The sequence below is a fragment of the Anolis carolinensis genome, chromosome 4, assembly GCF_035594765.1.
Source record: "Anolis carolinensis isolate JA03-04 chromosome 4, rAnoCar3.1.pri, whole genome shotgun sequence".
In the NCBI taxonomy this organism is placed as follows: domain Eukaryota; kingdom Metazoa; phylum Chordata; class Lepidosauria; order Squamata; family Dactyloidae; genus Anolis; species Anolis carolinensis.
This window is the reverse complement of record NC_085844.1, coordinates 170352013-170379884: the sequence shown is the minus strand read 5'-3', so window position 1 is coordinate 170379884 and position 27872 is coordinate 170352013. Positions and strand designations below refer to the sequence as shown.

The following is a 27872-nucleotide window of genomic DNA, read 5'->3' as shown; positions in this document are numbered from 1 at the left end:
CAGTTTCACTCTATCCTAAACAGTTACTCATCAGTTTAGGGTTCTTAAAGATTAAAAATAATGTTTTATACATTTTTCTGTATTCTGAATATGTATTCTTGTTTCTCTATACTATTTATTTAAGCTGTTCCTTTGTATAATGACATTCATATATCCTCTATATCAAAAAAGAGTTCAAAGTTGTATACAAGAACTATCACCATGTATACTTGTGTATAAGTTAGGGAAAGATGACAAAACATCACCTTCCAAAACATGGGTTGATATAAAGGAGTCAATGCTGGAAAAGGAAACTTATGTGAAGGCAGTGACAAGAAACAAAGGCGAGAAGTAATCCCACTGCATTATTTTTCCCTTGTTCAAACTGGAGAGAGAAGGGCAATCCTCCATTCGCCTCCACCTTCTTTTTCAGCCTGAGGAGTTTAGCAGTAATGTGGAAGAGCCATTTTGGGCACTTGAAATGGCTATTTTTAATAAGTGCTTTTTACCTTAACCTCTCTACAGAGAGATTGTAATGGTCATTTTTAATACTGGCAGAAACTATTGCAATCCCTCAAATAACCACATCCTTTCCTTCTAAGTATGTTTTCTGTATGCATTTTTAGAAGAAGAGGAGAAGGATTTTTGTTATATGTTCCAAACTTTTAACTGTAACTTTTCCCATAGGTCATAGCAAAATCCATAATTTTGGCCCCAAAACTTATCCTTTAATTTTTGCATGACGTGTACTTATACATGAGTATAAATGATAATCTATTGGAACTGATTTCATTTTAAACACATTTTTAGGTATCGTAACAACACTAATTTTCTGTTATGTCTTTTTGGAGAGGATATGGATAAAGTTTATTTAAGTGCTTTATTATGATGCTTTAAAAGTTTAAAGGCATCTCAATTCTGCAAATATCAGTAGAAAAACATTCTTCAGTAATATGATACATAAAAATAATAAATCATTTTAGTCAAAGAAACTTGTTTAGAATAAAAATGAAAATTTCCTATGACGCACGTAGTGTCTTCTAACTCTATTAGTCTGTGAGTCTATGATTTCCTTTTTCACTATGTTTAAGTTAACCTGTTCAAATTTGATTTTCCTTTTCTGCTTCTTTGTAGGCTGGGTATTGAAAACAAAAACGTACTTTAGCAGAAACTCTCCTGTCTTTTTGCTTGGAAAATGCTATCATTTTAAGACTGATGGTATGTGCTATGAGTTCGAAATACAAATATGCAGTCCTTTTCTAAGCATATATGGAATGGGGTGTGTGTGATTAGTTGATTGTGAATTATCTATTTCTATGAAGTGAGTACATGAAAAGACACAGCTCATTCATAAATAAAACAATTATAGAGGCAGGTAAGAAATAAAATGTTTTAGTTTTGTAATAATAATAACAACAACAATATCCTGATAGGGTAAAATAAAAACCCTTTCTGCCTTAGAGCAAGCCAGAAATAAGGGTGTTTTGTAGAGTATCTCCTCTCCAGTTTGCTAAGAACTTTGATGGGTGGAGATGAAGAACAGGACTGGGAACTAGGGACATTAAGTGGCTTCTGAACAGAAATGCAAGGGCATGTTACTTCCAGTGCCAGTTCCTCTGTGGAAGGTTGTCAGAATGAAAACAGGAAGTCATTCAGTAGGTATCACTTGTCATGTAACCAAATGCCAAGTAACACCTGCTGAAATTCCCTCTTTTATATGACCATTAAAAGTACAAAAACGTATCTCCTGTTTTTTACTGTGTATGTCTATAGATTTTCTCCTGGTTGATATTTGATGCCCAGAGGGAAAAATGTCTCAATTGTTTTGTCTAGCTTCTGGAGGAAGGATTATTAAAGATATTTTGTCTGATAATGCCCTCAAATTTAACTTACCAAGCAAACTAAGGGTGGGCTTTAACATTTCAAATAAAAGGACCCTTGTTTTAGCTCTGCTCCTTATATATTTTGTTTCCATTGGTTATATAATTCCTCACAATAATGCCTATATTGTTAAGGGTTCTAGTACAAGGCATTGATTTTTTTTCACTTATTTTATAGCACATGATCATTTATTTTACAGCACTTTTTTGTATTTAAAATACATGATATATAATAATGTATATGTGGTATCTTTGTGATCTATCTGTCATAGAGCCAACAGAGCAGTCACCAAATGGATCAAATTATGATGTAACAGAGGAAGAGGTTTCAAGAAACGTTGAAGAGTTCCGTAAAGACTTTATTTCTAGAATATGGCTGACATACAGAGAAGAATTTCCCCAAATCAAGGGCTCAGTATTAACAACAGATTGTGGCTGGGGATGCACCCTAAGGACTGGCCAGATGCTTCTAGCACAAGGGCTTATTCTTCACTTTCTTGGCAGAGGCAAGTTCTAAACATTTGTTGGGAAATTACAGTATATTTAAATTCAGAGATTGGTTAACTACTGAAACTGTGCAGATGGTGTTTATGAGACTGTATTGTTAGTGTATGCTTTTTATTTGATTTTCATTTGTCTTTCAAGAGAGCTCAAATTAATAATAATAATGATAATTTTTTAAAATTCTTACCTGCTTCTTCTCATGGCTTGATGCGGCTTACACCATTGCTAAAACACATAATCATTTTAAAACACTCATAGAATATACATATTAAAACATATTTTCATAAAATACATATTAAAATACACAAAACAAAAGTTAGACACAGAGTGGAAGTTTAAAATTCAACATTAAAAGTATCCGAGTAGTTATGTCCTTCCCTCCTCATTTCTGATTTTATCTTCATGAAAGCCTCGAGAGGTGACTGAACTATGGTCACCCAGTGAACTTTATGGCTGAATAAGGATTTGAATCTGGATCTTTTAAGGCCCAGGTTAAAATTCTAACTACTATAGCATATTTTAGCTATGCAATTCTGTAAAAACAGAATTGTGGAATATTATTTTCTTTTAGCTTCTGCAATCTTATTTATTTTTTCCCATGACAAATCTTTTAGGTTTTGTTCTTTTAATCTTTTTACTAGATATGTTCATAAATTCTGCCAAAGCAATATCTTGTTAAAATGGGTTTCACAGTCTGATGGTAAAATCTATGAAAATTAATTTTATTAAATAATTTAAAAGGCACATTTAACTGATGTACAATAAGTTCTTGAAAATAGTGCGGCAATCATTAATATGTGAAACATTCTTAAGGTTCAGAATACAGAGCAATTAATTTTCATTATTCATTTACCCTATTTAATTCTGTTTTCTGGGAATCGAGAGCCTGTGTTGTAAAATCAACATTGCTGAACATCTTCCAAACAAATTAGTAAGTTAAGTTGTCCACCTAAGAAGTTCTTAAATGTCTTAAACCTATCTTAGTGGTTAATATTAAACAATTTAACTTAACCAATTTGAGTGACAATATTTTACAACAAGGTAAAAACCTTTGATTTGAAAAAAAAAAAAAGAATTACATTGTGTTTGTAATACTGTCACAGATTGGACCTGGCCAGATGCCTTAGTCAATGAAAACCCGGAATCTGAATCATGGACGAGTCACACAGTAAAAAAGCTCACAGCATCATTTGAAGCATCACTTATAGGAGAGAAGGAATTCAAGAACCAATCAATCCCTCCTAGGCAAATCCGAAAAAGAGACTGGGGGAAAAGAGAAAGCAGAGATGAACACTATCATCGAAAAATAGTTTCGTGGTTTGGCGATTCTCCACTTGCAAATTTTGGCTTGCATAGACTTATAGAATATGGAAACAAGTCTGGAAAAATGGCTGGAGACTGGTATGGTCCAGCTGTTGTAGCACATCTTTTGAGGTAAACAATTGATCATGTTTTCTTCCACTTTTCTATCAAATAGATGGGAAATGTTAATTTTATCACTGAGTTCAGGTTTTAAAATAGTTAGAAAATTAATGCTTAGTAATGTTTTGTTGTCACTGGTGATTCAGGTGTTGCAGAAACAGCAAAGGTGTTGAACCTTTTAGGTTCTGCTCATTTCTGAAATATTTTCCCCAACTCTTCTGGTGAGCAAAGATCTGTTCCAAACCTAAATTTAATATACAGTATCTTTAATGAAATGTTCTAAAAACTAACAACTCTTTTAACCTTGGAACATGCATAACATTATAGACTTATCTTTTTTTTAATACTGTAACCTGAGGGCTGTAATGTACTGATAGTGTAATGAACTGTCAGAGTTTAAAATTGATGTTTTCAGCATTTCTTTGCACAGATCAAGTTTTTGTGAAATTGTAAGTGTATGGGACTATTAATATTATAATTACATCATATTAAAAGTAAAGGATCTGTGACATTCAGGCGAGACTTTTTTAAAGCTGAAAGTCAGATTTCTCAGAGCAAGATACATTTATGTGCCATTTTTTTGGACACCGTTGATTTTGTATTTTTATAGACTTATGTTCTAGATGAGCCCCACGATGGTCATAAATTGAATCATTAAGCCTTCTAAGCACAAGAGGCCAAAGTGCAGATGTAGATTTTTTGCTTCTCTATAGATGCAGGAGTCATGTGGTGCTTGTATAACAAGAATATTCACCTTGAATGGGACTACAGGGATACAGTGCATAGTTTGAGAGGTAAAGGTTATTTGTGTATCCCGCTGCATCTGTAGAAGTAAATGATTGAACTTTTCTACAATTTTGCTAGATAATTTCCAAGAAACCCTTCATTTTAAGATTTGCATGCTCAGGTTGAATTTGAATACATTCATGATCAGATTCCATTTGTAAGAAGTTACAGTACTGGAAATACTGTAGAGTTCTCCTAGACTAGTTTAGAGGTTACAGTCATCCCTCCACATTTGTGGTTTTGATTTTTGATTATTCAGTGATATGAATAAAAATGTTCTCTCTAGGCATCTCTAGGTCCTCCAATTTTCTCCAGTCATGCTGGACAGAACATCTTTCTAGGAATCTGTAGGTCATCCAGTGTGATTCAATGGTCAACCTCCAGCACGGTCATGCTAGAACAGCTACAAATTCCCCCCTCCCCCAAATAATGTCTTTATTCTTGGTTTTTCACTTTCACAGGGGTCCTGTGCCCCTAACCCCAGTGAACGTGTTGACTGTTTTATTATTATGCAAACATCATGTCAACTGCAATTCTGTTCAGTTGAATAGGAATAAGTCATAATGAAAATAGTAACCCCTTACTTCTGAGTAAGTAATTTACATTCAGACTTCGAGCTTAGAGCAGCGTCACACAAAGATTGCCTATACAAGTTACTGTTTTGTATTTACCTTTTCCACTTGTATGAATTGGCTATGCTTGATGGTATAGTTTCCCACTATGTTGCTGCTTCAGAACTTGGCAAGTTTCTTTGAAGAAGAATGAATGGAATGACCTTTTGAAATCATCCATCAGAGTAGGATGTTGCTCTGGTTTTCAGAGCATCATCTTATCACTGCTCATGTATGGATAACTTCATGGTATTTATTCTTAAAAGTAGCAATCCAATGTCAGCTATCAAAATAAGCTCTACTTTCCCCCTCTAATTTCTGTGGCTTTGCTTCAAGAGGTGTGGCATTTTGTGCAGTTATTTTTTTCAGCCTATCTTAATTTCTAATGTAGTAAGTTGAATTAAAAACTGTTTTTGCAGATTTCTGTGAAGCTGTCTTTGTTTGCTAATTTTAAGTAAGGGTGGTGGACCATAGATTGCCGTGTTCTTTTGTTCCTCCTAATTCACATCATCTAGTTAAGATATATATATATATATATGTGTGTGTGTGTGTGTGTGTGTGTGTGTGTTTGCAAGATGTATGAAACGAAGCATGCAGTCTTATTTTCCTTTCAAAAACCAATATGCTTGCAGTTTGAATTGCAGCTGTTTGAGTCATGTTATGACTGTGCTTAACAGGAATCATCATAAAACTATGGCCAGACCCTTTCTTTGGAACAGATCAGTTTGAGGATTATGCCCTATATAGCTTTAGTTCGTTGTTAACCAGAAAAGGTCTCTTATTTTTATATAGAAAAGCTGTTGAAGAGGCAAAAGACCCTGAGCTGCAAGGAATAACTGTCTATGTAGCTCAGGATTGTACAGGTAAGTGTGTAGTGACCAGTCTGAACCAGTGTTTAGAGCATTACATTCTAAAGTACCAAAAATGTCATTTCCTTCTATGAACACAATGACATTTTTGTATGTACAGGGCCTGCTCCATTCTAGGGGAAATCCACTTTGTACAAGCCTCAGCTATGGCTTTCTTCATCCAGAAAGATATATGCTATAAACCTTTATTTATACAAAATAATATATCGTAATTTATTTATTACTTTCTAAGAAAATGTCATCTAGATTTGATTTGGCATAAGGTCGTTAATGTGGAGATCTTTGCTGTCCCTCTTTAATGTATTAATATATGTTGTATGCTTTATTCGTGAATATCAAAGCCTAACTGCATCTCAACTACAATAGAAACATGTAATCCATCAGTCAGATTTACATAGCTTGTTCATGGTCTGTTCTAGTTTGGACCCACATTTGGACTTAAGGCGAAAATTCTTCCATAGACTTTTAAATATTTGAGGAACATTTATAAAAGAAAACACAACTGAAAACTTATGGGAACATTTTCTCTTCTTTTAATTGACAGAACATTACCTTCATCTCTATAACATCTGCCATCAGCTAGTCTCCTGAAGTTACTGACTCAAATATCTTGGAATTAATTCTTTTCCTTATCATGTACAAATCATTTAAAATGATGTATTAATTCCTTTTTCTCTACCAGAAAAAAATTCAGTGTAATTAAAAGAGTAGTTTAAAAAAGACATTTCCGCTTTTCTGTGCTATTGAAGCAATTGGAAAATTTAATTTCATTCTGCCCTGGATAACAAATGTGGTCGCTTTGCATTGAATGCTCAAATATATTGGAAAGACAAGAAAGCAAGCATCGTTGTGTTTTTATGTTTCTCTACATACAAATTTAAATAGTATTTTCCTCCCCCCCCCCCAATCTTCTGACTGTTCCTATGCAGCTCTCAAGGCCACCCCAAAATCTGCTCAGTGCCCTCTGGAGCAGTTTTTGAAGGTGTGGGTGGAGGGATTGAAGTACTGTGCCTCCTTGCTATCTACTGGGATTCAGTCCATTATCCCCTATGGATAGATAAATCCATGGATTCTCAAGCCCCATTACATATAATAGCATAGTGAAATGCCATTATATATAAAATGGCAAAAGCAATGTTTGCTTTTTATAGCGGGAGGTGGCAGGGCAATATTTTCAAGCCATGGATGGTTGAATCTTTGGATATAGAATCTATAGATTCGGAGAGCCAACTGTAATGGATAAAAGCAGATTACCGGTACTTGGATCTGGGAATCATCTGTTTTCAAGCAAGATTATATATGTCTGCTTCTGTTAGAAAACAAGGAGGAGTGTGAGCGAATACATAACTAGTCTTTTGATAGAGATGATGATATAATTTTTTAGGTTAAGTTCAGACTTAGATAAGTCCTTTTTTACTGTGATGTTTGTGGGATGTGTATCTCCTACTACATAATATGTCTATAGTCTGCCAGGGCTCAACACTTGTCTTTGATATATCATTATGGAAATAACTTCTTGAAGCAGGGGAGGTTAAATCATCAAAATAGTTGGCCAGTTAAACCTGAAGATCACAATCCCCCTTCATATAGAGTACCACTGATTCCTACAATGAAATGTTTCCCAGAGTCATGGCTTTCAGCTGTCTTGTTCAAAAATCCCACCATTTACTTTACCTGGTTGCACTGCCACACCTGGTCTCCATTGTAGCTCAGCCCCAGCTATTCAAAAAGAAAGATAGGTGCATCTACATTGTAGAATTAATGCAATTTGACACCACTTTAACTGCCATGACTCAATGCTATGGAGTCATAGGAGTTGTAGTTTTAGCCTCTTCCTAAAGTGGTGCTGTCTCACCATATCATAACTCTCAGGATTCCATAGCATTGAGCCATGGCAGTCAAAGTGGTGTCAAACTGCATTAATTCTACAATGTAGTTGCACCCCATGTATGGTATAATTAATGCTGTCACTTGTTTGTGGCAGCACAGGACAGCAATGAGCATATCCATCAAGAAAGTAAAATAATTGTGTTCTTTTCCATCTCTTTTAACATTAGCGCATGTCTTTTTGTTTTTGATAAAATGTGTTTAGTTTGTGTTTCAAAATGGAATGGAATAAACACGGTTTATTTTTCTTGTGTCTCTTTAAGTTTACAAGTCTGATGTTGTTGAAATGCAGTGTTCTCTCAAGGATTCAGAAAAACCAGGTGCCAAATCTGTGATTATATTAATTCCTGTGAGGCTTGGTGGCGAAAGAACCAACATGGAATACCTAGAGTTTGTGAAGGTATAAAATAAGTTCAGTCACTTTTCCGAAAGTGTCACTGGATGGTGTGAAAGTTAAAGATGATAATCTTCAATCTATTAAATGTATTTATGATTTTTACAGCAGCAGATTGTAAAGTTTGACTTTAGAAATTTGAAATTTCAGTGTGCAGATATAATTACAGGGCACAGATATTCAATGTTGAGCCACTTCATAACTATTCCAATACCTAAATGGCTGCCTTTCTGACATCGTAATTCAGGATAAGGACTGATCTGGTTTTACCTGTACTTGTGTTTCTTCTGTGAGCATTCCCATGTGACCTTGATTTTAAAATGTTACTTAGGATCTTAAGGTTGTATTCTCCAAACTTAAGATGATGAATAAAGAATTTATATTAACAACACATTTTCTTTCTCAGTGATGTTAATACAAATTTCAAAGCAGTTAAGGAGGATTATCTCAAATAGCAGAAATTGGTATTCCTGCAATCGTCATAGCCTGAAATTCAGTGTAGTGTAATGGTTGAAGTGCAGGATTAAGATTCTGGGAAGCTCGGGTTTGAATCCCTGCTTAGCCATGGAAGCTCAACAGTGCTCTTGACAAGTCACATTCTTTAGGCTAAGAAGAAGGCAGTAGCAAACCCCCTCTGAATAAATTCTGCAAAGAAAACCCTATGGCAAGGTTGCTATGATTCGATTTGAAGGCACATAATAGCAACACAGAGCTCTTGGCTTGGCTGCTTCCGTTCCTGTATAATGTCTTGACAGGAACATGGGTCAACACAATCAATGAAAATCCTGATTGTTTTGACCATATTTGATAGCATTTTAGGCTGCCGTGGTTGTTGGTAGCTAATCATTGTTTGGAAACTGTTTCATTTGTCCCAAAGCCCCCCGTGCCCCCCCCCCCACTTTTTTTTTTTTTTAGCAAAAAGTTAGTGTGAGAGATTGACCCCCTTCCTCCTGTCCTTCTTGTGGCAGGCCAAAATGTTCTTATTCAGACAGACATTTAAAGAAGGTTTTTAAGATCAAGCAAGGGAGTGCTGTGGTTTCTATCTTTGAAAATTTTAATAAATTTTAACTGAATATTTAATACTTTTATGATTAATTCTATTTTAATGTTTGTATATTTGTTTTTTTTTAATTGTGTGGTAAGCCGCTTTGAGTCTCCTTTGGGAGAGATAAAGTGTGGTTTAAATAAACAACAATAATAACAATAATAATAGGCTTAACCTGGGCCTAAAAGCATGCATTTCAGATCTGGAAACCTCTATTTTGTTATTATAGAGTCAAGGGTATGTGTTGTTACAACTAAAATGTTAACATTGGAAAAGTTATTGGCAAAGAGGGGATTTAAAGTTATAATTTTCTCACATTTGCTAAGTTGATATAGGAAAGGATAAGCATTATGCAAATTAATATCAATATAGTAGAATGGTAGCATCTGTTGTAGGTAAGAAGTAATATATTTTGGTTTTTTGAATAATTGTGAATATTCAGGAACTTTGATGTTCTCTTCCAATGAAACATTTCGTAAGAAAATTAATAGTTGGAAGTAATCAAAGCTAACTAAAATATAAGTAATTGTCTATTTAAATTTTAAAACTTAGTTTTTGAAATGATCTTTGTGTGTATTCTTCTATGTATAAACCAAAAACATAAATGATTTGAATAAGAAGCCAATTGTGCCTCATCCCTGGATTCATAAGGGTAGGAAAGGGCAGTCCCACATACACATAATTTGCAGGCTTTCATTTTCCTATCAGCGTGGATTACCAAATGAGGAAATGAAAAGGGAAAAATTAAGAAACAAAAAAGAGAAAATCAGGAAATAACTAGCCAGAGGGTTCTTCTTGTTGCTTCCTTTCTTCCATGTCCAATTCAAGGTGCTGACTATAACCTTTAAAACTCTAAATGGCTTGTGTCTGAACAATGTGGAAAAGTGCCTCTTCCACTATAGACCAGGTTGGGTGTTAATATTAGAAGGGACTTGTTGATGGTGTTAGCCATGAGGATTTATGCTTTGATGGCTTTCCAAAAGTACTTTCCTGAAGGGAAATGCCAGCCCTGCAGTTGTGCCTTAGAGAGAGTCAAGGAGAAAATAGATTTCCTTGTCAATACAAGAAAGATCAAGCAATTTGAATGAATGAGATGGGATCATACTGGCTTTCTACCATCATAGTAGTAGTGAAGCTGTGTCCTGAATTAGTATGTTGGTCTACATGAGAACTGATTATTGAATGCTGGCTTTCTGCCACCATTTCTGTATCCACATTCTTACTTGTGCTTCCTTATAAACAAAGTTACAATCACAGTAGGACCCCAATACCCACAAGGATTATGCATTTTACAGTGGAAACAGGAAACTAACTACATATGCACTTTAAAACTTTGTAATTCGTTTTTTAATAGAGTTTTTAATTGATTTTGTTATTGTCTTATGATTTTATTGTTTTTGTTATTGTTTTATTGAATGTGTTTTGGGCAATGGAATTTTGCCGACTCTTGTAAGCCACCCTGTGTCCCTACGGGTGAGAAGGGAAGGGTGAAAGTGATGTAAATAAAATAAATAAATAAAGAAACTGTGGATAATAACAAGCCCTATTAAAATGAATGACTTCTGCCAAATATAGTCTGCTTGGAGAACCTAGCAAATTCCTCTAGAGCAGAGCAGACTGTTTGAAATTGTGGGAGTTGAAATCCAAAACACATGGAGGGGCAAAGTTTGCCCATGCCTGCTCAAGAGTGACTGTCGTGATACAGCCACCTCTTAAAGAGCCACACACACAATAAAAGTTCTTAAATGTTTATTAAATGATGTTTTAAACTCAAAAACACTTAACTGCGGTGTTTCTCTTAAAAGATAAAAGTCTTAGTTCAAAAGAAGTAAAAAAACAGGAACAAAAGGATAATCCGGATTATCTGATAATCCGCATCAAACATAACACAAACGTCATCCAAGCTGATGCCACTTTAATGTTGTGGCTCAAAGGGCTAAAGAGGAGCTAAATTCTCTCAAAAGACAGCAAACAAAACCGTAGTCGAAAGCCAGGCCGAGTTTCAAAGACCAAAGGAGGAAACTAGAGACCCTAAGCCAGGAGCAAGCACAGACGTAGTCAGGAGTCGGACCGGGTTCAGTAGCCAGAAACGCCAAGGTAGAAACGCCAAAGCAAGGGCGCCAAAGCAGGGACGACGAGGCAAGCACCAAGCTGGAAACGCTGAAGCAGGATCGCCAAAGCAAACGCCAAACTGGAAACGCCGGAGCAGGAACGCCAAAGCAAACAGCAAACTGGAAACGCTGGAGCAGGAACGCCAATGCAAACGCTAAACTGGAAACGTCGTAGTCAGGAGCCGAACAGGAGTCAGAAGCCAGGAACACCGAAGCAGGATTCAATCCGGATTATCAGGAAGCTGTATAGCCAGGACCCAAGGAGAACAGACAGCGACAAAGCAATGTCCCCAAAACGACACCTTGCTTTCTGCAAGGCAATAGCTCTTGAAACTCCATTTTTAACTTACTCATTGAAGTCTGATGCAGATGAGGCCTCCATCCTGTCCTCATCATCCACAGCTGATCTTGATCTCATTTGTGGACCTTGCCTCTCATCCCTCCAGTCCCTCCATCTTCGTTCAAGACTTAGATCTCCCCATGTCTCAGGAGTATGAGAGGCTTGCCAATCCCCTGATGCAGCCCCATGAGCTGGCTCATCATCCACATTTACTTGAGTCCTATCAACATTCTCCATTTCACTCCCAGACCCATTATTCCCAGAGAACCCCTCAAATGTCTCCTCATCCGTGGGAGCACTGAGTATATCCCGGATTTTTTTCCTTTCTCTTTCCTCATCCAACTCCTACTCTCGAGTAGACCTTTTAGTTCCTCTACTCTCTGTGAAACCATCATCCTCCAGCATAGACTCCTCATCACTAGAAAACCCATAAAACGTCTCATCCTCTGAAGGAGCCATAAGTATTTCCCGGACCCGCTTTACTTGTTGTTCTTCATCAAGCACCTGCTCTCTATTAGCCCTTTTTCTCCTTCCAGCTGTTTCACCCATAGAACCATTACTGCCCCTTGACCCAACTACAACAGTGACAATGTAATTTTCAGCACTAGCAAACCCATCAAATTGACTGGAGGATTTTGGAAACTTCTCGAGAGGGCATATTTTGTCAGATGTGGTTAGGTGAAACTATGGATACCAATCTCATGGCTACAGGGGTTGCGCTTAATTGCAGTTTTCTTTGTTTGGACTTTACATTGGAAATGCCTAAAACCCTGAACTTAGAAAACTATAGTGGTGTTCTTGGAATGTGGCACTCTTTAAAGTGTTTAAATGTACTCTGAATGAAATTCTAGACAGAATAGAGTTTGTACTTTATTCTATAATGGCTACCACTTCATAACCTATGTCTATGATCCAGAGCCCCACAGCTGCATGATTTGCACTTATCTTCTGTGAAAAAATTGGATGCATACAAGCATCTGCATGATGAATGGGCTTTTTGCCCTTGTTAAGAGAAGAAAATGGGGAAAGATTGGCATACTGAGGATTAATTTCCAAGCAAAAACCAATTCCTATAGGATTAAGTCTTTTTTCCCAATCTAATCATAAACCTGATTTTATTTTCTGTTATGTTGACAGGGAATTTTGAGTCTTGAATACTGTATTGGCATTGTTGGTGGCAGACCAAAGCAGTCGTACTACTTTGCTGGATTTCAAGGTTAGTGTTTCTAATCAAATATGTCATTTCCAGTATGGTATTCCACTTCTCCTCCCAGCCCCCACTTTCGTACCCTGAAGTTAATATAAGACCCATGGGAAGTGGAATGATTAAAATAGCAAAATGAGTACTTTATTAATTTATCAGACCCACCAAAGTCCAGTCATTTGTCACTCGCCCCATATGGTAATTGAATTCTGTAAAATGTACATTTAATTTTCTTTGTTGCACAAACAAGGCATAATTTGTCTCTTTCATCAAACTGTGCCTTTTGCTCAGTGAGTCTTTTGCTGCTTACGACCTGGCAGTTCTTAGTTATATATTTACTCTTTTAGTAGTTTAAATGGTGCGAGTTGATGACCAAATGACAAGCAAATATGTTCTTCCTGTCATGATGAGGAAGTGCAATGCATTTTTCATATGCAAACTCCTGGAATATAATTGTGTGTTTGTAAAAGTAATTTTACCTCCAAAAATTAAATGACAGTCTCATCACTTTATCAAAATTCTGCTTCTACAAGCATATTTGATTATGCAAAAGTTAATCTGTCCTGCAAAAACCCATGCTCCCATCAATGAATATCAGTCTGGCAGGCAGTTACTTGCTGGGGTTTTCCCCCCTCCACTGTTCTGCATAGAAATTGGATTGTAAGCAGTGTAATAATAAGGTGTTTTTTGAATTACTTGTCTTTTGTTTTGTCCTTGTAGATGACAGCTTGATTTACATGGATCCTCATTACTGCCAGTCCTTTGTAGATGTCAGCATAAAGAATTTCCCCCTTGAGGTAGGATGGATGAAGAACTGACATTGTTTACTTCATATATGAACCAAACACTAATTACTCTGATGATTTCTTCTCACTTTAAAACTTTGTATAAGGAAAATGTTTGAAGTCAAAATATGTTGCATTGCATTTTGATATTTTATATATAACGGAATATTAAACTATAAGATTTATACAGAGGGTTAGATTTTTCCCTTGACCATGGGTTGTCTACTACAGATAGTTTCTGTCCTGAAACAATATGGTATCAGACCACGTCATTCTCCTCCAATTCTGTACATTATGTTGCATATAGATGCATTTTTTAAAATCTAAATACTGTACTTGAAGTGTATGAAGTTAGGCATATAGCCACAAGGTTTGCAGCAATGGTTTTCTATTATTCATCCTTGTATGTTTTGCACTTCGACTTTCAGAATTCCTGACAATTAGCCAGTCTGTTTTGTCCGTCTGGGACTTGAAACCAAAAACTATTTTAGGGACTAAAGATTGAGAGCAGTTGGTCTAGAGCAGGGGTATCAAACTAATTTTCATGTCAGGCGACATTAGCCTTATGGTTGTTTTTAGTGGTCTGTTAAATTCACGGATAGAGAATCTGTGGATACAAAGGGCCAATATATTATTTTTACATAGTGGTTGTTGCTCTTTAGTTTTATCTTGGTTTGGGTCCCCAGATGTTATTGAACAACAACTCCCATCACTTTTAATTATCTGCCCTTTGGACTGGGGATAATGGGAATTGCAAATTATGGTTCTTTTTTTTAAAAGAAAAAAGATGGAAAATTATAAGAAATGTTGTATTAATTTTCAGAGTACAGGGCTATGTTTCATTACAATTAGAGTATCTATATTGGTTAGTACAGATGACTTGACCAAGGCATTTTGTCAGTCAAATTATTTTATCACATGGATCAAAATATATAAAAAATATCACAATTTCAATCAGTAAAAATGACATGAAATTAAAGAATTTACAGTATGATAATCTTAAAAGAACGATATCAAACAATAATTCAACCACTTTCTTTAGTATCATGGTAGAACCATCCCTGGGTGCTCCCTCATGTGTGGTCACATACTCAGATATGAGGGAATAAAATTAAATGAATGAACAAGAAGTGGGATGTTGACCTGGAAAGACATACAGTTCTTTTTTTTAATAGAACATCTGTTTTTATTGCTTATGACAGACGAATTCAGGGTGCTTTGCGGCTGAGAATCATAGAGAGGGACTCTACACACTCAGAGGTCACAATGTTGAGAGATAATCTCACTATTTGCCTAAGATGAGTTAGCTGTGCAATTACTTCGAAATAATGTCCAATTTCTCCTGCATAATTTCAAAAACAGGATACTCATTTAAGTATTTGCTTATCTAATACTTATATATCACTTCTTCCTAAGTATCAAGAAGTGTTCCACATTTAAATGAAAGGAAAGGGTCTACACAAAGAAATAACCCAATCTGTCTATGTTCTTTCCCTCTTACCTGATACTTTTGGAACAGTAAAAATCAATATACAGTAGAGTCTAGCTCATCCAACATAAACAGGCCGGCAGAATGTTAAATAAGTGAAAATGTTGGATAATAAGGAGGGATTAAGGAAAAGCCTATTAAATGTCAAATTACATTTTGATTTTACAAATTACGTTATGATTAAGCATCAAAACACAATGTTTTACAACAAATCAACAGAAAAAGCGGTTCAATACATGGTTCAATACACAGTAATGTTATGTAGTAATTTACGAATTTAGCACCAAAACATCATAATGTATTAAAAACATTGACTACTAAAACATTGACCACTAAAAAATTGACTACAAATAAAGATAGAATTGCATAAAACAAACTTATAGTAAAAACATTGTCGGAAGTTAAATTCATAAAAAGTTCAGTCCTGTGAAGGCGGACTGCATTAGATAATACAGAACGTTGGATGAGTGAAGGTTGGATAAGTGAGACTCTACTGTATTCATATAGAGAAAGGCTATGAAGGTATGAGGAGGAATTGCTGTCTCTTTCATTATGATGATAGTATAATAGCAAACCTACAGCTCTTGTGACTCTGAGGCTGGGGAAAGATTAAAGGGCATTTTAAAGTCAGACATAATAACTACAAGCCTTGTATTAAATTTAAATCCTACTCTCCTGAGTAAACAGAACAAACTGTAGCCTTCCAATCACAACTCCCATCAGCTGTAGTCTAATGATGTGGAATACAAGAGCTGTAGTGCAGCATCTCGAGGGCCACATAAAATGACATGGCGGGTTGGGTCTGGTCCATGGGCCTTGAGTTTGATGCATGTGGTCTAGAGGAATGGTTCCCAGCCTATGAATTTTCTGTGTAGTTGCGTGTGTGAGAGAGTGTAGAGTGGAGAGGTGTCTGTTATATTTGGCGTCAGCTCTCTTCTTTTATAATGGAGGCAGCGGTGGGATTAAAAGATTCCCCCCTGCCTGAAGAAGTAGCCTCTCCATTCTCCCGCTCACTTTCCTTTATATTGGTGGCAGCGGTGGGATTAAAAATATTCCCCCCTGCCTGAAGGAGCCTCTCCGCTCTTCCACTCACTTTTCGTTATATCATCCAAATGTCACTATGTTCGTTTTTTGAGTGTTACTCCCCTTTGTTTCTACATATCTCTGTGAGAGTGGGTTTTCAATGTTTCTTCAATTGAAAACCAAAACAAGAAACATTAAATGTTGAAAATGACTGTTGTAGTTGCGCCAAGGGGCAGTAAAATTGCTAGTAGGAGGAAAAGGTATAATGTTGAGCAGGTGCTTGGTGAGGAACAGCAAGTAAAGCTGATTCGGGAAATACTTATGGCTCCTACTGATGAGGAGACATTTGAAAGCTTCTCTAGTGAAGAGGACTCAATGGAAGAAGATGAAGGGTTAACAGAAAGTAGAGGAACTAAGAGGTCAACTCGGGAGCAAGAGTCAGATGAGGAAAGGGAAAGAAAGAAGATTCGTGATATACCTACTGCTCCCATGGAGGATGAAACGTTTGAGGGTTTTTCTGGGGATTATGGGTCTGAGAGTGGGATGGAAGAAGCTGCAAGTTGGACTCAAGTAAATGTGTGTGCAGCACCAGTTTCTGAGGGTGCATCGGGAGACTGGCAAACTACTGGTACACCAGGGACATGGGGAGATCTAAGTCTTGAACAAAGATGGAGTGATTGGAGGGCGGATGGGAGAGGTTCATATATGAGATCAAGATCAGCTGTGGATAATGATGACAGGGCGGAGGCCTCATCATCGTCAGACTCCGGTGTAAGTTAAGTTAAAAGTGGAATGGAAAGTGAAGATCCCTTGCAGAAGGCAAGGTGTTGTTTTTGGGACATTGCTTTGTCGCTGCCTGTTCTCCTTGGGTCCTGGCTGTACAGCTTCGTGTTCTGAATCTGGATTGATTCCTGCTTTGGTGTTCCTGACTTGGCGTTCCTGGCTTGGTGTTCCTGGCTCCTGAATCCAGTTTGGCTCCTGACGACAGCGTTATGCTCCTGGCTTGGCGATTCCAACTTGGCGTTTTTGGTTTGGCGTTTCTGGCTTCCACGGGCTCCTGAATCCAGTCTGCTTCCTGACGACGACAGTGTTTGCTCCTGGCTTGGCGTTTTTGGCACCTTTTGGCTTTTGAACTTGGCTTGGCTTTTGACAACGGTATCGTTTGCACTCATTATTTAAGAGCGTTTGGCGCTTCCCTGACTTTCTGTGCCACAGCATAGCGTGGCGCTTGTTTCAATGAACGTTTTGGTTACATTTGAACCGGATTATCAAGCTAGATAATCCGGGTTATCTTTCTGTTCCTGTTTTGTTCTTTTTCTTGAAGCAAAGACGTTTACTTTTGGTGGAAACACTGAAGTTAAGTGTTTCTGAGTTCAATTTATCATTTAATAAACATTTGCTAACTTTACTTATTGTGTGTGGCTCTTTAAGAGAAGTCTGTATCGTGACAATGACATTAATGAAAACTCAACCGTGAATTTTTAAGCTTGCTCATTAGTCACAATTTCAACCATTGTATTCAGTATATTGTAAACTAACATTATTTTGAATTATATTACACTGAAAAATCAGTTTTCAATGTGTTTTCATTTACCCTATTTAAAAGCCTATTTTTAACGTATCTGGGTCATGGGTCACTTTGCCTCTATAAAATGGGGTCATGACTCAAAAAAGGTTGGGAACCTCTGGTCTAGAACCTTTTGTATGGTCTTGTCCATATTGTGGAATGGTTTCCCAAACTAAATTCATCAGACCTGAATCAGTTATCGCCACCTAAAGCTTTAATAAATGCACTGTTGTTAACTTGCTTTGAGGGAGTCCTTAAGAGTGTCTTAAATATTACAGACTTCACCACCTAGAGTTTCCTTTAAGTCAAGCTATAAGTTTTTAAAATAAACGAACAAATGACATCACATAACATGGCACTAAATAAATGAATAAATGCCACGAAAGAGACTACTCTCCAGTATACGTATTCGTCTTACATATTTCTCTGTCTGCCAACCACAGAAATTATAGGTGTCATGCTTCCTTTAATGAAGTAATCACTTATTTCCTATGCGTTTCCCTTTTTTGGTATGGGGATATAAATTCATTTTTCCAATCTGATGGCCAATCTTGTGTTTTCCATATTTGCTGGCATATGGCATGCATCACTTTGACAGCATCACCTTCCAAGATTTTAAACAGCTCAGCTGGTATCCCGTCGTCTCCTGCTGCCATGTTGTTAGCAATGCTTCTTAAGGCCCATTCAGCCTCATTCCTCAGGATGTCTGGTTCTAATTAGAATCATAGAATCATAGAATAGTAGAGTTGGAAGAGACCTCATGGGCCATCCAGTCCAACCCCCCGCTAAGAAGCAGGAAATCGCATTCAAAGCACCCCCGACAGATGGCCATCCAGCCTCTGCTTAAAAGCCTCCAAAGAAGGAGCCTCCACCACAGCCCGGGGGAGAGAGTTCCACTGTTGAACATCTCTCACAGTGAGGAAGTTCTTCCTGATGTTCAGGTGGAATCTCCTTTCCTGTAGTTTGAAGCCATTGTTCCATGTCCTAGTCTGCAGGGCAGCAGAAAACAAGCTTGCTCCCTCCTCCCTATGACTTCCCTTCACGTATTTGTACATGACTATCATGTCTCCTCTCAGCCTTCTCTTCTGCAGGCTAAACATCCCCAGCTCTTTAAGCCGCTCCTCATAGGGCTAATTCACTCACCACACCGTCAAAGCTATCCTCTATATTATTATCCTTCCTATACAGATCTTCTGTATATTCTCGCCACCTATTCTTGATCTCTTCAGCTTCTGTTAGGTTCCTGCCATCTTTGTTTTTGATCATACCCATTTTTGCCTGAAATTTGCCTCCGTTGTTTCTGATTTTCTGGAAGAGATCTCTTGTCCTTCCTATCCTATTGTCTTCTTCCACTTCCATGCATTGCTTATTCAAAAATAGTTCCTTGTCTCTCCTGGCTAACCTCTGGAATTCTGCATTTTATTGGGCATATCTCCCCCTATCGCTGTTTCCTTTTGCCTTCCTTCTTTCTTGGGCTACTTCCAGTGTCTCAACAGACAACCATCTTGCCTTCTTGGTTTTCTTTTTGGGATGTACTTTGTTGCTGCCTCCTGAACAATGTTGTGGACTTCTGTCCATAGTTCTTCTGGGACTCTATTTATTAAATCTAGTCCCTGAAATCTATTCTTCACCTCCACTGCATATTCACTGGGAATATTTGTGAGATCATATCTAATTGGTCTGTGTATTTTCCCCATTCTCTTTAGTCTGATTCTAAATTTTGTAATAAGAAGTTTGTGATCTGAACTACAGTCAGCTCCAGGTCTTGTTTTCACTGACTGGTTGGATGTCCGCCACCTTTGGCTGCAAAGGATGTAGTCAATCTGATTTCGGTGTTGACCATCTGGTAAAGTCCATGTGTAAAGCCGTCTTTTAGGTTGTTTTAGAGTGTTTGTTATGCACAGTGAGTTTTCCTGGCAAAATTCTATCAGCCTACGTTCTGCTTCATTTTGTTGTCCCAGACCATGCTTGCCTGTGATCCCAGTTATCATTTGACTACCCACCTTAGCATTCCAATCTCCTGTAATGAGAATAATGTCTCTTTTTGGTGTGTTATCCACTAAGTGCTTCAGGTCCTCATGGAACTTATCTAATTCTGCTTCTTCAGCAACTGTGGTTGGGGCATATATTTGGATCACTGTGATGTTAAATGGCTTGCCTTGAACTCAAATTGAGATCATTCTATCATTTTTTGGGTTGTATCCAATCACTGCTTTCGCAACTTTAATATTAACTATGAAGGTTACTCCATTTCTTCGGTGTTCCTCTTGTCCGCAGTAGTAGATCTGGTGGTCATCTTTGGTGAAGTGACCCATTCCAGTCCATTTCAGTTCACTGACTCCCAGAATGTCTATCTTTAATCTTCACACCTCACCAATAACCACATCCAGTTTGCCCTGGCTCATAGATCTTACATTCCAGGTTCCTGTAGTGTGTTGATCTCTAGAACATCGGATTCGTCCTTCACCTCCAGCACCGTCGGCCGTTAGGCTTCCTTCCGGCTTTGAGCTAACTGCGTCATGACATCTGGGGCTACTTGGACTAGTCCTCTGCTCCTCCCCAGTAGCATTTTGACCATCTTCCGACCTGGGGCTCCTATATTCCGACGGTATACCGACATTTCTCTGGTTGTACTGATCCAAGTAGTTTTCATGGCAAGAATACTGGGGTGGGTTGCCATTACCTTCCCCAGGGATCGTGCTTGGTCTGACCTCTCTGCCATGACCTTCCCGTCTTGGGTGGCCCTGCACGGTATAGCTCATGGCTTCATCGAGGCACTCAAGCCCCACTACCACGTCAAGGTAACGATCCAAGCTGTCATGAATCCCATAATTTTTATGACTGAATACATTCTGAATACAGATGGGATATATACTGACCCCATCACACCCATATGCTACAATTCTTGCCTTCAGAAAATGCTGTGCTTCCTCCCATCACACCACGGAAGGCTGGCTCTTCCCAATCCATTCTAAAGACTCACTAGGTCACTCTGTGACCTTTTCATAAAAATTCTAAATCTGCTAAGTAACATAGCCTCCAAGTCCTGGCCTACCACTTTCATGAGATTTGAAAACGTATTTCATACCTTTAGGCACAAAATACTATGGTGACCTGAGGAATTTAATGCAGAGTTCTGAGAAATCTAATCTTACCGGATTTCTACTTTACTTCATCTATTGATTATGCTGCTGTGGCTAGTCATTCAGTTTTATGAGGCGAAACTCCAGGTGATGCAGAGGCAACAGGAGCATCTGACAATGCTGCTTCTCCTTCTGAGGAGGTGTAATACTTAAATAAAAGTTTGTCGCTTCAATACAGATACAACAGAGGAAGAAATTTCATAATTACAGTTAAAAATTGAGAAAATATACAGTATAATGAGGCAAAGCAGCAATTCCTGATTTCTTTAATCCTGGAGATCTTCCTCCTTCAACATCCCAAACAGAAATAGTGGCCCCTTTTGTCATGAACAGTCCAGGGTCAAAATACTTCCCCCACAAGATACGCCCCCTGATGACAAATCATATCATTTTGCATGTTGTTTCACACACAAAAACAGCACTTCAGCAACAGAAAGCTTCATAGTATTTTAAATACTACAACTAGAATATTGTCTGGAAATCCTCCGTTTCTGTGACATTTTGCAGACTGGTTTCGATGGATTACTGATGGGATGGGGTAAACATCATGTGATGGCACCCATTGGAAAATCCTCAATCAGTGTCAGAAACAGATTATTTTCTAATGTTATAAGGTCCTCACTCATCAGCCAAAAGCGGGCCCACACTTTCAGTTGAAGTTTATGTGAGTTAAAATTGTTTTTCATTTTAAATAGTTTATTTTTCTTTCATGCTTTTCTCACAACAAATAAGATATATGCAGTACGCATAGGAATTTGTTCATGTTTTTTAAAAAGCCATAGTCTCCCCCCCCCCCATCCCAAATAGTCTGAGGGACTCTAAACTAGCTCTCTGTTTAAAGGATTTTAGGACCTCTAATATATAAGGACCCCAAGATGATATCTTGTACAGACCAATATTGTGATTCCTTGACTTTTAGAAATATTATTAAGGATCTAATTGTAATCTACAGGAGTATATAAAGGTAGTTATAAGTGAGAGTGAAAATGTGAACCTATTTAAGCTTCAGAAACCTAAATGAGATTTCTTTCTAAGTTGGCCAGTATAGGAGTGAAACTTTGGTTGGTATTTAAAATAGGTGAAGCAGGGCCGTGCAGATGCGCATTAAAAAGTCTTGTTTTACAGTTTATGGAAACAAGTAGTTACTAAGATAAGTAACCAGTTCTTTAATTCCTCAATATTACATTTTATAAATGTGGCTGCTTCTCCTATGAATCCATGAGCCTACTTCATAATACAAGGCATGATAACTGTGTGCCAATCTTGGGTGGTATCTCATCATATGAAGCACTTTTCTATATTGCCAGTCTTGAATTAGACTTTAATGTTGAGTACATGAAATACTTTATCCTTGTCTCAAAATGTCAAACACAAAACAGAAATTGGTTTCTCATTCCAGGGTGACAGTTCTAGGGGCCTTCTGTAGCATATGTTCTCAAAATTGATAAACTGTCCAAACTAAATTTAAAATCAATCCAGTCTGCTGTAAGCTTCCAGAATCTATTTGTCTGGAAGCTCTTAGTCTCTATTCTGTGAGTTTGTTTTTGAAGCACTGCAAAATTCTGGATGTTCTGATGACCATCCACTTTTATGTCTCTTTGGGAATACTGTACATTATTTCATACAAAAATTAGATGTTGGTTCCTCATTCAAGAGGATTTCTTTGTTCTCTATAGAAGACAGGCCTGTAGCCGGGGGGGAGGGGGGGGAGGGGTTCAACCCCGCCCCCAACTTTTTCAGATTAAAAAAAAAACCTGGTTTACTCATGAATTTTAACTGGTTAACCAAATCCTCATGCTAAGTCTATGAGACGCAAAAAATTAAGAGTCCCTCCAGGCACTATCTCAAGCAGATATTGACAGGTTTGTAGCCGGGGGGAGGGGTGGTGTTGTTAGGGGTTCAAAACCCCTCCAGAATTTTTTTTTCTGGCTACGGCCCTGATAGAAGACAATTGGATTTTTTATTGGCTCCATTTCAGTAAGTTGCATAGGATATACTTCTGAACAGCAGACCTATGGGCACAATGGAAAGTATCCCTGATTGGTTTCCTTTTCAAAGCATCAGGGTACAATACAAATTTCTTGTTCTCAACCGAATATTCACTTGATTGCTCTCTAAATGATATCAGAAAGGTTGGAGAAACCACTCTTCCAAAAAAAAATAATAATAATCGTGATACTTACCAAATTTTGCAATATTTTTGTATCCCACTTAACATGAATATTGCTGTCCCTACCATTCAGTGTTACTTATACAAAGTGCAATGATGTGTAATAATAGTTAATATAATGCAAAGTTGGTATGATGAGAAATCATTTAGGCAGTGCTTCAAAGTCTTTGCAAAGCCCTGCTAAGATGATATTGGGAAGAGAAGTTGTCATTATTATGGAATATACAATACTTATTCATGGTGCTCTGTTCCAATTTTGGAGGAAGCTGCTTCTATCAGTATTTTTAACATTGACTGATCAGAGAGTGATCTTTTTCAGCTCTTATTGAGACCTGCAACCTTTTTCATGTAAACTATATTATCTTGAGGAAGTTCTTTTGTTTATACAGGTTTTATTTTCAGTGTTAATCAGGAATTAGACATACTAGATTTTCTAAGTTTGTTTTATAAGTATTGCTTTGTTCAGAAAATATATGCTGTAGAACACATGGTTCAAACTCAAAGCCTATGGGCCGTATCCAAGTTGTTTTATGGTCCTGCAGATGCTGGACTACAACTCCTGTTGTAGACATCATGACTATTAGACATCATGACTATAGCTGATGGGAATGGTAATACCACAACATCTGCAAGGCTGCAGTTTGTTCTGTTTAGTCAAGAGAGTGGGGATTGAATTGAGATACAAGTCTTGTGGATATAATGCTTGATGTTAAAATGTCCTTTAACCTTTCCCAACCACAGAGCCACAAGTGCTGTTGGGTTAAAATTTCCATTATCCCCCGTGCGCATGGCAGATAATCAAAAGTGATGGAATTTGTTATTCAATAACATATGGGGACCCAAATTACTTAAAAACTAAAGAGCTCTGGACCACTATATAATGGTTGACCCTCTTTATCCATGGAATCTCCATCCATGGATTTAATGACCCTTTGAAGGCAACCATAGGACTAATCTGGCCCTTGATGAAAATGGGTTTGATGTAGAGTTAAGATGGAGGTTAAAAAAATATCAGTCTATCATAGCTTCAGTGTTACACCAAATAATAATAATAACAACAACAACAACAACAACAACTTAATTTTTCTATCCCGCCTCCATCTCCCCATGGGGACTCAGGGTGGCTTGTACAGGGTCAAGCCCAGAAACAAATAAAAGCAAAGTAAAATACAATTATAACAGCAAAACAATGGATAAAACACAATTAAGAGCAGTTAATACAATATAATAACAGTAAATAACATATTGGATGCAGTTGACATTGTTTACTTAAGAGTAACAGACAGTTCAGGATTGGCTAGACCTTTGGAAGGTCACAGAATCATTATACCAGTTGTTAATTCTGCTTGGAGGAAGAATGTTTAATTTAGTATTTTTAAAGCTGTTAACTGTCTTTAGTAGCAGCGGTTTTGCTACACAAAGATGCTTTCTTGTTAATTGAGTTGCTAAACTCAGCCAATTCTGTGTACAAGTTCACTTCTTTCTTGCTGAACAAATGAATGGAGCTGTATAATTTGTCTTCTGTTACTGCTGTTAAACTGTTTAAAATATGTTTCCTGCCAATTGCAGTCATTCCACTGCCCTTCTCCGAAGAAAATGTCTTTTAAAAAAATGGATCCTAGCTGCACAATAGGCTTATATTGTCCAAATGTGCAAGGCTTTGAAAGAGCTTCTGAAGAAATAACTAAGGTAAGCATCCGCTTGGCAAAAGTGATACTTTATCTTGCTTTCTTTGCTTTTCTGGGTAAATACTGTTTTAAAAAGAAAAAATGTCCCCTGGCCTTGAGTCCCTATTATGAATTAGCAAAAAGAAATATGTGAATTACTCTGCAATTTTGTGATCTAGTTTCATCATTGCAAATGACTGGTAAAATATGCAGAATGGAATATAAATATCTTAAGTAAATTATTCAGTAATAACATCCAGTGAAGGGGTTTGCAGCAAGTGTGTGTGTGTGTAAAGAATTGCTCCTTTTTCCTCTTGAAACCAAGTTGTACTTTGTCATACACTTTGGGGCATGGGTGGGAAAATCACAGAAGGAGTTTAATTGTATTACTGTAGAGTAAATTATCTTACAAGATATACATGTAAGACTATTGCCAAATTAACTGATATTTTTAAAGACCATATATATGCAATAATGACATACAACCTGCCACTAGCCCTGTATGTCATAACCAAGTACAGCATTATCCCACTAGGTGGCAGCATTTAAACGAATATATTTCTGCAGAAACTCATCTTCTTGTGGATGGATTATCTTATACCCAAAACAGAATTTTAGGGCAATCAATTCCTTGGGGATGCTCTTAAGTGGAAATAATGAGATTAGGTGAATACTGTAGTGCATTATAACTTGTTCGTGTAAATATGTTTGTTACACCTGACCACTATGTCTTAGTTAGATTTATATATACAGCCCCAACCCCAAATAAACCTAAATTAGTTTATTGCAGTTGATCTAATAGTAAGAAGAAGAAAAAACTTGATATGTTTAATACATGGGAAGGAAACAGCTACTGTTCCCATCTATACAGATTCAAAAGTCATTCAACCAAGATGATGTAATGACCTTTTGTCTGGGTGTGGCATTTTTGGTTTTCATGATAACTACTACTTTTAACATTCTGAGCTGCTGGACTTTAAGAAATACAGTTTTGGGCATTGAAATAACAGTAACATTCTAGGAATAACTGGTGCAAAATAATAGCCACTTATTTCAGTTTTATGTCTTTAAACTTTTAGTAATTAAAGCTGCCTTTTATGCGTTCAAGAATGTAGGAAACCTAAACCTATAAACATTCATTTTTAGGAGTACAGTACTGCCAAAAAAAAAAAAAACACCTCTAAACCCTGGAGGGATTGGAATTTGTTCATGCCTTCAATTTAAATAAAGTGAAATTTATGCTGTAGATGTCATCTTTGGGAGTGCTTTTGGAAATAGGGAAGCTGAAATAGTGGCTTGCCTAAGGCCAGAAAGTTTATCACTGACATTTAACATGGGGGCTTCCTGGCTCAGAGACCACACTAGTAGACACCAACTATGGCAGATCTCAGAGCTGTAGACAGAATAAGTCATTCAACAGAAGAAAGAAGAAATCAACATTACTTTACTGAACAGGGAAAATCGTCACGATGATTCTAGTTTTATTACAGTATTTGTTATGTGTATGGTTCCAGAAGAATAATTCTATCCCTGTGTGGACAAATGCTGCAATGGAAGCCAGCTCTTACATTAATAAGGAGGAATCTTTTATTTAATTGTCTTCCACAGTGGAAAATATGTCCTAGTTATGGCACAGGACCATATTTTAAGACTGTTTTTTAAATGTCTCAGAGTGTATAATCTTTGTCTATGTATGCATTTGATTTTATTGCATGCAAATCTTGTATTTGGCATGCTCTTAGACAGATTTTTAAAAGGTTCTAGTAAATATATGAAGATTGTCCAGAAATTGTTAAAAGATAAGACCAAGGTTCAATAGGACATCAACCTGCCATGGATTGTGTAGCTCCTACAGGTTGACTATCCTTATCCAAAAATCTGAAAAACTCAAAAATCTGTCCAACTCAAAAAACTGTCCCATGGGTAGTTAAGATAATGAAATCCTTGCTTTCTTATGGTTCATTGTATACCAACTTTGTTTCATGGGCAAAACTATATCCAAAATTATCTTCAAGCTATGCACATAAGATATATATGAAACACACATGAATGTTGCATTTGGCTTAGGTCCCGTCACCACGATATCTCATTATGTATGCCTTTGCAAATGCAAGTATTTCAAAAATCTGGAAAAAAATCCAAATACTACTTTTCTCAAATATTTTGGATAAGAGGTGCTCAACCTGTACCATCTTTATGTTTTGTCATTATATCTCACATGTAGGAGTAATGAAAAATTGGTATTATTGGTGCCCTAAAGAACCATTTTGTGACAAGAGATTTGACTTCTAACATTGTCTTAAATTCCCTTGATATCTCACATTTAGAATAGGGTTAGGCAATCAAAAGTGAAAGATGCTGAGAGACACAGTCCAACAACATCTGGAGAACTAAGCTTTGTCTTTGAATTGGAGGATGGAGTTGTTAATTCTAAAGTGGAAGCCTCGTGTCCTTGATTCAGATGCAGTATTTTTGAAAGCACAGGAATAAGATACATTGCCTTTGAGAGTCACATGTGCATATTTGTGTGTGCGTGTGTGCGCGTGCGCGTGTGTGTATGATCTGGGAAAAATTGCATTAAATGCTGAGGAAGCGAGTGAGCCACTTTGTCTTGGTGATCATGGCTGTGATGTTATAAGACACCTGTCAATTAGGAGGCCCAGCTAATTTCACAGGCTACCAAACAGCCATCAAAGTGCCATGAACTTCTGTCACTGATCTGGGGTACATTGATCCTGTAGTCAAATGATAAAAAGCTGCATCTAATTATCCCTTCCCTTGAGACCTATTGCCCTATGTCATCTTCCTAAAATTTTCCCTTACCAAATACTCCCTTTTTTCTGCCTCTTCTCTGCATACCATTGTTTGTGCCTCAGTTTTCCTTCTTTTTCCCTTTCACACTACTACCAAAAGGCTGGTGTTTGATTAAAATTGGTTAACATTTGATAGAATACATTATGGAAATACCAAACTCATTGGAAATTGTGGTTCTGGTT

General features: G+C 37.2%; 1 protein-coding gene across 2 annotated transcripts in view; it reads left to right on the top strand.

Annotated features, from left to right (window-relative positions):
• atg4c (autophagy related 4C cysteine peptidase) overlaps positions 1-27872 on the top strand; it is a 162301-nt gene that overhangs the window by 12668 nt on the left and 121761 nt on the right. For both annotated transcript variants that reach the window (XR_010005397.1, XM_062978253.1), the window contains exons 3-10: positions 1114-1197; positions 2132-2365; positions 3467-3797; positions 5975-6045; positions 8202-8338; positions 12966-13044; positions 13753-13829; positions 24779-24898. Coding sequence is in view for 1 of the 2 variants with exons in the window: in XM_062978253.1 (XP_062834323.1) it covers positions 1114-1197; positions 2132-2365; positions 3467-3797; positions 5975-6045; positions 8202-8338; positions 12966-13044; positions 13753-13829; positions 24779-24898 (1133 nt within the window). In the remaining variant the exon portion in view is untranslated. The remainder of the gene's footprint in view (positions 1-1113; positions 1198-2131; positions 2366-3466; positions 3798-5974; positions 6046-8201; positions 8339-12965; positions 13045-13752; positions 13830-24778; positions 24899-27872) is intronic.